At 32.6% G+C, this 10,995-nt stretch overlaps 1 protein-coding gene across 1 annotated transcript; it reads left to right on the top strand.

Annotated features, from left to right (window-relative positions):
- Nucleotides 1-8,785: 8,785 nt before the first annotated feature.
- Nucleotides 8,786-9,124, top strand: LOC148285559 (uncharacterized). The gene has a single exon (XM_088243738.1). It carries the CDS (start codon nt 8,786-8,788, stop codon nt 9,122-9,124), a length of 339 nt encoding a protein of 112 aa, XP_088099864.1.
- Nucleotides 9,125-10,995: the final 1,871 nt, after the last annotated feature.

The raw sequence follows: 10,995 nt of genomic DNA, 5'->3' as shown, positions 1-10,995 counted from the left end.
AAGTATACATATTTTAGGCTCTGAAATAAATATAATTTTCTAAAACTAAGGAGTCCACTCTTTGCGTATAATTTATTACTAGGAAATAGTCTTTGTTTTTTGTAAATTATTTTAATTATATATTTCTGTGCTATTTCTATTAAGCGACTATGCGCGTCCAAAACTCCCCCTCCCTATTATACCATATGTTATCGAAGACTGGATTATTTTTTGTTTGGTTAAGATATTTTTCAGTCTTTGAAAAGAACTCGCGTTTGAATGTCATTTTATTTCTATCGAATGGATTGCCTAAAAGTTTGAATTATACTCTCGGGTAAAGTGTACCATTGGAGAGATCTAAGCGTCGTTTGTAAGTGTTTTTGAACGGATGGTACACGTAATAAACAGTTTGATGTGTGACGAGTACGGTAGCCTGGAATGTTAATAGGTAATTTTGTGACTAAAGTCGGGATATCTAGACGTCCAGGCAGTACATTGTGAAGAACTCCCAAGTTCACCACTAGACGACGATTACTCAGACCAACTAAATTTGATGATTTTTACAAGTCGTGTCTTACAGTTTAGGTCCTATTTTATAAATTCGCAATATTATTTTATAAATTCTTAGTACTTAGTTTTATTTTGATTAGATTTTCTATGATTAATTCCAGTTTTTTTTATTTGTGTTAGAAAATATAAAACCAATGTGCTAATAAGACAATAAACATATAAGTGCAAATTAAAAAACCATTATAGAATTACCAAAGAAGTATCATAATTTTATCTTAAAAGTGAAAAAAACGGAGAAAGAATTACTGAGCTCGAAATGTAACTGGCAGAGACTGAACAAAATACACTTAAAAATACAGTACATACACATAAAGATCAAAATCTTAGCAATGTAACTACTGTAGGAGCTTATAAAGGAATTATAAACTTTTTTGAAATACAACTACGAGTATATGAATTCAGAAGACAGGACAATTATCCTCAAACCGATAGTCAATAAACCTCGTCTTAAAGTTATTAGGTTTAATGATGAAGACAACCAAAAGAAGATTGTAAACTCTAAAACCAATCTACAAATCCTCAAAGAGATTAGTGCAGACAACACCAAAATGTTTATAAATAAAGCTTAACGAACTTTTCTAAAAAACAAAAATAGCGTCCAAAGATAAAAGCTTAAATATGTTGGGTTTAAGAATTAAAAAATACTAGCAAGAAAAAACTGATTACTCTCAAATACACATTAAACACGCTGATGACCTCAGTAGAAAAATGTATATAATATCCAGAATACTTTTTTTAGTTTATTCAGAAAGAAAAAAATTACAATATAACAACTAAATACATATTTTATGTAATTTAAATACCCACATTCAATTTTTTTTATTTTTATAAATCACAAATTAAAATTTAATATTACAACTAAATATAATTTTTTTACATTAATCAAATACACATATTTATATTAACGTTTCCCATTACGTAAAATAAATAAATAATTATTGTGTACATAATGGGGAGTGACGTCTTAAAATAGTTTATTTTATTCTAATTAATAATATCTTTAGGATACTAAACATAAATTACAAAAAATGTTTTTAATCAGTGTTACATACAGAAGAATTATAGATGTAACTTTTCACTTCTTTCTTAAATATATTGTATTCCTGACTGTACTTATTATCTTTGTTCATTTCATTAAAGAAAAATATTCCTCTTACATATATTTACATGAACGTTTTCCGTTACGTAAAAAAACAATCCTTTTGTACATGAAGGAGATTGACGTCTTACAATAATGTGTTTATTTAATTTTTAATTACTAAATATTTTCAGTACAAGAAATTAATTACAAAAAAGACATACTGTGTTTCCGATCAGTGCTGCTCAAAAAAAGACTTCGGTAAGTCAAGTTAATTATTTCAATAAGATTTTTTATAAATTGTTAGAGAGTAAAAAAAAAGTGAAGCATGCGCTTTTACGTTTGCGGTCGGTCGCAAAGGTGAGATAGAAGTTTATTTATACGTAGCTTTAATGATGGGATGTATTCAGTAAATTAAGATGAAATGTGTTAGGGGGTCACCAATATTTTTAAACAACAACAACAACAACAACAAACCATCACGCCGTTTCCCCGTAGGGGTAGGCGAGAGGATAGAACGCCATAACACTCTATCTTGGCATACAGACCTCGCTTCCTCTACATTCATACATCTTCTTATGCACGCACGCCGATTATTCCTACTTTTGACATGTCCATCTTCAAGTATTTGATGGACTTGATCGTGCCATGTCTTTCTCGGTCTTCCTCGTTTTCTGCATCCATCAACATTTGCATCGTAGATCCTTTTAGCCGTTCTTTCACTGTCCATTCGCTCTACATGTCCAAACCAACGCAGCACCCCTTTCTTAATTCTGTCAATAATGCATGTCTCAGCCTTACACACTTCACGGATCTCGACATTTGTGCACCTATCATACATCGTTTTAAGACACATTCGCCTGAGGGATCGCATTGCGACAGCATTCAACCTACTTTCATCATTATTTTTCCAATTCCATACTTCGCTCCCATACATTAGAGTTGGAACTAGAACTCCGTTGTGAACTGCTAGTTTAGCCTCCTGCGATAAACATTTGTTTGCCAAAGTAGATTTTAGTGCACCGTTCACCCTGTTCCCAGCACTCACCCTCCTTTCAATATCTTTATCGGCCTTTCCGTCCCTAGTAAACATACTTCCCAGGTACACAAATTCTTCTACCTGATTCAGAATATCTCCGTTCACGCTGATCTCACATTTAGTTATATTTTCATCCCTTTCAAAAACCATCACTTTCGATTTATCAACATTCATAAGCAAAATTTTTATGTGTTAGTTGCATTATTCTTTTACCTTGCTTGTAATGTACAAGGTTAATATATACTTCAAAGCAATAGTTATTTATTTGTTTACTTAAAAAGTTTTTTTTTTTTTTTCCTTTTAAATTTATATTAAATTTACTTTAATGAAAAACTTTATTTCGTTATTTAATGTAAGGATCGGTAAGATGTTTCGGCTGTGACCTGTTTCAAGAGGAAACCACAGAAAACTCGTCAGAAGAAGGCGGACCGTTGTTACTCGTCAACATATCTTCCGATCCACTTGAATAGTGTTCGGCATTTGGTGTCCTGCTATCATTGATACCTTTTATTGCCTTCACTATATCTGTCATGTATAATGTTACCTCTCTTGACAAGTCTCTATGACTAATCACTACATGCATATCGTGTAAATCCTCATTTAGACTTCTGCATCTCGCTTCCAGTTGCATTCTCTGCAGACTAAAAAAGGGACAATGTATCAATAGATGGGAGACATCTTGGAGAGTAACATCATCGCATGGGCAAGTGTTGATCTCAGATATTTTGAATATGCAAAATATGCTTGAACTGATTATGTTAAAATTAGGTTAATAATTAGCGTCGGGTTTAACAAATTCTGTGGATGTAATTAACGTTGCCGTCAGGGTTACCAATTATGCAGTGGGATCTTTTGTGTGAATGAAATAATCAGCTTGACTTATCGAAGTTTTGCTGTAAGGTTGCGTGAAATTAATGAAAGATTTTCCTTACATGTTTTGAGGTTTAAATTAATAATGGAAAAATAAAAAACTGACAGAACGCACACGAACTAGGATCAACGGCGGAGGCAGAGAAACTGATGTGCCTCTTTGATCCCTGAATCGTACGGTTCCGGTGCACGCCTTGCGCTTGGTGTTGTAGGAGGCGAAAATTGCAGCATGTTAGTGCGTGCCCATAAAAGAAAGTCAATATCTCATTTTTTGCACCTCCGTCGTTGTTGAATAACAATGACAATGTTGAAGGATGCAGAAAACGAAAGAAGTCAGCAGTAACATCAGATCGGCCTGCATTTATCAGAAATAATAATAAAAACAACACTGATATACAAAATAAAGCATATTTGTTCGTAACTTTAAAAAAAAATATTTTTGAAGTTTCAAAATTACTTTACCACTCACACACTTAAAGTTGTCAGGACTATTCACATGGTTATGTGTTATTGTAACGTTGATCAATGTGGGATGAAGCAAGCAAACCGCGTAAACTTAATTTATTTTTTATTTTAATACATTTTGGAACGAAAAAACCCACATGTAAAATTGATATAAAAATACGTTTCTAATCAATGAATAATTCTAAAAGCGTAAAAAAATGCGAATAAAAAAAACATTTTTTTTGCGCACTATTTCCAACTATAGTAAGGAGTACGCACAACCATTTCTTCGTACAAGGTAAGTGCACGCATATTGTCATTGTGTCTGCAATATCGGTTAAGTGGCATTAAAAAAAATAAGTAGATAATTTGGTCAAAGTACCCACCTTTCGATGAAGGATTAATTCTTTTTTATTGATAACAAAGGAAAAAATACGCAATCTTATTATGAATTAATACTTAAGTTTATTTTGCTGAAGCAAAGTTGTGTAATCTTAATGAAAAATTTAAAAAAAAATCCTTAACAGATATTGCAGGCGCAACAACTTTAGTTTTTCGTGAACTACTTACTATTTGATGCTCCGAAACCAATGTAGTCAGTGCACACATCGTGCCAGCACGCTTCACATCATAAATTGGATCAAATCCACATCCAGTGGTTCAACGTATACTTCTTTGTGAAATCGGAAAACGGTGACTCGTTGGCTCGTTTGATCGTCTGAATTCATTGTCCTATAAGTTTTTTGTTTTTTCCCTGCTGTCTTTGATTTTGCTATTAATTTTTCTGTCCTTTCAAAACCACCAAAAAATACAATGCTTTTTGTAGAAAATAAAAAATACAATCTAACACGCAATTAATTTATTTATTTTATTTGAACACTTATACAAGGGCGGGCATATTGCCTTAAGGCAATTTCTTCCTACCTACTCAAACCGTTCAGTTTGAGAAAATTACAAGTACAGGGAAATATTGAATTATACAATTTTATACAAAAATTAAAAACAAAGATAAAGAAAATAAAAATACATAAAAAAATAACACTTTATTTTAAAGAGAGGAGAGGGGATGGAAAGGAAAGAAGAAAGATAAAGGAACAACTTAAATATTTAGATAGTGACATTTCAATCTTGACTTAATTTTTTATTTTTTAAAAAATTATTTTTTAATTATTTGCAAAAAATAATACACATACTTAATAACAGGGAATCTATATAAAACCAATTAATGTAAAATGAAAACGGAGTGTTCTCTGTTGATGATAGTCTCCAGCTGACATGGCATAGTATTTTATAAGATATAGATTTTCTATCTTTAGAGCGTAAGCAGTCATATACTAATAAAACAATAACATAAAAAAGAAAAACTAAAACTACTTAATTATAAATGCCTAGCTAATCAAATGTAAGATATTAAAAATCATTATTATACAAATATAAAGTAAATATATGTGCCAAGAATACATGTTACTTAAACATAAATAATACAGTATAATATATAATAAAACAAATATAAAGCAATGAAATGCATAAAAATATAAATAATATGTGTACCAATTATATACAATACTACGTTTATTGATTTACATATATTTTTTAAAAAAATCTCTCGCTACACTATTTGTATGTGCAGTTATTTTTATTTTATTTTTTTTTAAAATGTAAATAAAAATGGGGCGTCTCTAACATTAGTGGGTAGATTATTCCACAATCGAGCAGCTACTACTGTGAAAGAGGAGGCAAGAAAATTGGAGCGATGAAAGGGTATTAAAAGGGTTCTCTCGTCACTAGAACGAAGAGATAGTCCGTGTTTGAAAGAAGTTGGAAGAGCTCTCTCAGATAAACAGGCGAAGTGGGATTATTTAAAATATTATGAAGAAGTGATAGAATGTGAACGTTGCTTCTATATTTGTTCACACGCGTATCAACTGTCGCAGGCTTCAATATAGGGTTAATGACTACAGAGCATAATGTACGTTGTTCCTAACCCTAATATTAAAAGAGAATAGAATTTTACTTGGCGAACAACAGTAAACAATAAACAATCCAGAACAATTTTAAGAAACTACTATTTTCCCTTAATAGAATACGGTTGACATTTATGATCATTAGTTTTTTTCGTTTGTGTGCATTTTGTGTTCGTATATATTACGTAAACAATTATTCCGTGACAATTTCTAGTTGAATATACCGTGCTCACTTTGGTTTACGAGACATAAGTCAAGCACCAAGCGCAAAGTCTATTCGAAAATGGATCGAAATGTTTGAAATACCCGGCTAAACAAAAATAATAATAAATGAAGGCCGCCCAAAGTCGGTGAGGATACCAGAAATTATTCAGCGTGTTTTTGAATCAGTTAGGGAACATCCGCAACAATCGACTCGCAATAGAAGCCAAGCCTCAGACATCAAGAGGACCACTTTACAAAGAATTTTACGCCACGATTTACATCTAAAATGTAGAGAGATAGTATGGTGATATTGAGTATATTGTAAGCCCTGAAATAATTGTACAAAAAATATAATAGAAATGTTAGTACGAAGAGAGAACTATGAAATAAAGTCACTTAAATATTTTATTTAGGTTTGATTCTGATTTTATTAGAATCGGCGGGGATGTGTCATTATTTCGTGAATAATTACGGCCATCTTTGATCGCTTGATACGCTTTTGCAAGTTCCATTGTATGCAAACCGCCTTTGTCTTACGAACCGTGATGTTTTTAGTATAACTTTTTTTCGGACTTTCCCGGTATACATAGAGCTTTTCAGCGGTAATTCGTAGCGACAAGAAATTAAAAATCAACTTGTGAGTTCAGATTTTAAGATATACCGTACCGTTTTAATTGTTAAAAATTTCAAAGCTCTTCGGTATAAAACCGAAATTTTCAACGGTAAGTTGTAGCAAAGTGAAATTTAGAATTAACTTTTAAAATATCATTTCTAAATCCACAGTGCTGTATGCAAGCGGTTTTTTTTTAGTCACACATCATTACTGGGATATGTGTCGTAAGTTTGTAACAGCACATTGTACCATTCATCTTTTTCATCCCCTACGCTATACTCGGTTGGGGCATTTATTATACTGTAATTATAGAATTTAAATTTCTATAAGTAACACTATAAATAAAAACGCCCTTTGTCCTTTCTCCTCACTCTTCTTACCATTGAGTTTCCAGAAAATTTGGTATTTCTTTAACGATATTGTTATCATAATTGATTTTTTATTTTCTTGATTCTTTTTTCAGATAACCAACGGCTATATTTAAAAACTGAAACTAAAATAAGAACTTTGTTTCTAGCTTGTCCAAATTTTTGTAGACAGGGACTGGATTTAACCCCCTGAGGAAGTGTTAATATTAACATATTACAACAGAGATGAATAACATTTTAGAGACGAGAATGCAGAAGTCTAGGCATCAACAGGGCTTATGACCTGTCAATGGCTGGTTTAAGTGGCCACTTTACACACTTTCTAACATTTACCATTCTGCCCATATTTGAACATCTATATTTTTTCAATTCTTCCATCTGTTGATGTTTGTGAAGTTGAAGAGCTGAAACCTTTATTTATGCGAGTGAGATTCATTTAATTGAATTATTTCACCCATATACTAGGCAACGTCTGGAAATGTTATTGATACACAGAGTGTAATTTGGCCACTTAAACCAGCCATTGACAGGTCGTAAGCCCTGTAGATGCCTAGACTTCTGTATTACCTTCTTTAAAATGTTCTTCATCTCTGTTGTAATATGTTAATATTGACAGCTCCTCGGGGAGCTGAATCCAGTCTTTGTCTACAAAAATTTGGACAAACTAAAAGTATTGTTGATTTTGCCTATATTTGAACATTTATATTTCTTCGATTCTTCCATCTGTTGACGTTCATGAAATTTAAGAGCTGAAACGTCAACATATAAAAGTTGCACAGTGTGTAAAGTGGCTACTTAAACCAGCCAATGATAGGTCATAAGCCCTGTGGATTCCTAGACTTCTACATTATCTTAAAAATAAGAAGTTTAAAATATATTTTAAATTAAATAATTGTCTATGAAAGCATATTTTTGGTACAAAAAATATCAATATTATAGTATAGGTACTTACATTTGCGATTTTTTCGACCAATGAATGAGCTTACACTCGTAAATGGTACATTTATATTTTTATTCAAGTTGAAGCAATGAAAGCCGCTATGGTTATTGGTTATGACACGACACCTCCCATTATAACGGCACCACCAAGCTGCAGGTGGTTTAAACTTAACCGCACTATGCACCTGTGGAAAATATAATGGCCAGTGGTCATGACATTACAGACGCGAAATGAGAATAATTGTTTTCCATTTTAACGGCATCATTTCCTTCTCTCACTCGCATCTAATGGCGCATACGGCACTGACTTGGCGGACCAATCGGTAACATTGTTATTACTTTGTGTGTGTATGTATACGGAGATATATATATAAACATATATGTTAGTTTGGATTTAGGAAAGCCTTTGGTACACGTGAAGCACTATTAGGAATGAATATCCTTCTACTAAAATGTCGACATCAGCGAAAAGACGTTTTTGCTTGCTTTATTGACCACGAGAAGGCATTCGACAGAGTAAAGCACTCAGAGTTAATACTGAAACTGTTACAGGAGTGCCAGCTGGATGACAAGGATGTTCATTTCATAAAGAATCTTTACTGACAGCAGACAGCTGTGATAAGATTAGGTCACAATGTAACGAGAGATATTGCAATTAAGCGTGGAGTAAGATAAGGCTGCAAATCATCGCTCTTACTTTTGAACTTATACTAGGACATGATATTTAAGAATGCTCTCTCTGATGTCAGGAAGGGAATAAGAATTAACGACAAAATTATCAATAACATCAGATATGCTGACGATTCCGTTATCCTGGCTGACAACGCATGTGTCCTTCAGGAACGTCTTAGTACAATTGACGAAGCTGGTAGAGTAATGGGCTTGAACATCAATGTGGCCAAAACAAATATGATGGTGTTTAGCCGAAACCCGTACAATAATGCTGTATTGCGAATAAATGGTCGAACAATCGAGAGAGTGACTAAATTTAAATACCTCGGCAGTCAAATCACTTCTGATATGGATCCGGATAGGGATATTAGATGCAGAATATAGATAGCACGATCAGCATTCGATGGCATAGAATAATTCTTCTGCAGTGATAGTCTTAATTTAAAACTGAGACAGAAGATGGTCAAGTGCTATGTCTGGTTAATACTGCTCTACGAGGTTGAAACATGGACTCTCAAGGTGATCTCCATGAACCGATTAGAAACTTTTGAGATGTGGCTTTACCGGAAAATGCTGAGAATCTTGTGGATAGATTTAGTGACCAACGCGGAGGTGCTGAGACGAATCAGTGCCGAAAAAGAAGTACTGTATTCAATAAAACAGAGAAAACTCGCATATCTGGGTCATATCATGCGGTGAAGTAAATATGCGCTTCTACAGCTGAGCATGATGGGGAAGATCAAAGAAAAACGTGGAGTTGGAAGGCGACATATGTCCTGGCTGAGAAACATCCGCGACTGGACGGGAGTGCGCGGGGTTGAGGCGCTGTTCCAGTTGACACAGGACCGGAATGCCTACTCAAGAGTGATCGCCAACGTTGGGAAGACCCGATATGGCACAGAAAGAAGAATATATGTTATTCTGCCGTAGCACGGATTTTTTATAAGGTATTACTTTTTAATATAAAATGGAATAAAAAAAATAATAAAAAAAATATGTAGGCAATAAATCAGTCACACGATTAAGGTGTCAGACTTGGGACCATGAAATAAATATCGTTGTCCAAAATTACCCCTTTAAATAAATATTTCATGTCTCTCTTAACAGGGTCCCGATTATAATGGGAAGTTTACATTTATCTTCAATTTTATCTACAAAGTAAAATTCAGTTTTCTGTATGAAAAGCAGAATTTGCCTATTTTTTTTTCTTTTAAGGCGATCCATCCAGCGCGGAGCAAAAAAAGGCAGTTTTCAAACTAAAATTTAGAGTCTAATAATAAGTATAACAATTTTTTTTTTAAACCACATAAAAGATTAAACATTTATCTAGTAAACTGATGAAGTAAAAATGTTTTTTTAAAATTTTATTTGACTAAAAAATTGCAAGGAAAAGTGCACTTTTCGTTTTTTTCAACATTTTCAACACAAATTATCTATATTTAGATAATATATTGTAACATGTTTTATTGTAGTTATTGAAAGATCTATTATTTATCTAAGCCGATGATGAGTTGGTTTTTTGAAAAAAAGCATATAATTTTCGTAAAATACAATTCTTTCAGAGTCCATTTTGGGTTAAACTGTTGAAACTAAATGGCTCTTTCTTATGTATATTACTTTTAAAATTGATTTTTTTTTTACATTTCTCTATACAACACACATTTTTCTAGTTACAGATATTTTTTATTTTTCAAAAAATGCTAAAATATAAATGTAATTAATATTATAAAATCATGTATTTTCATTGAGAATCAATCATATATAAAACGTACAGTTTGGTATCAGTTCTCTCGGGCGTTCACCGAGTACGGACGTGTTTTCTGTGTCGAATTTTTCGGGACGTTTCTTCTGTGATTTTTTAAAGTTTGTGAATTAAAAATGGGTTCCAAAACAATTAAAGCTAAAGGTTTTACAAGAAAACATAAATGTCGTAACAAGACCAAAAGATTTGACAAGATAAATGAAGAAAGAAAGAGGTAAGAATTTTTTTTATATTTTCGCATGTATAACTACAGTGTGATTCGGAATCGAGTATTCTTTAGCATATTATATATGAGGCGCAGAGCTTCATAGAAACTGAAACGACATTACCAACTGATTGATTTGTTTTCTGAGGCCTTGAATTATCCAATAAATATTTATTTATTTAACGTTTTGTACATAATGTTATTTGTACATTGGCGGGCTTATTGCCAAATGGCAATTTTTTCCAACCAACCAATAAAATAATAGTTTTATTTTATTAATTCAAGTTA

The sequence above is a fragment of the Micrasema longulum genome, unplaced genomic scaffold, assembly GCF_059751315.1.
Source record: "Micrasema longulum isolate JH-2025_06_02 unplaced genomic scaffold, ASM5975131v1 h1tg000024l, whole genome shotgun sequence".
In the NCBI taxonomy this organism is placed as follows: Eukaryota; Metazoa; Arthropoda; class Insecta; order Trichoptera; family Brachycentridae; genus Micrasema; species Micrasema longulum.
The sequence above is the reverse complement of the archived record's forward strand: the minus strand, read 5'-3'. Positions and strand labels throughout refer to the sequence as shown.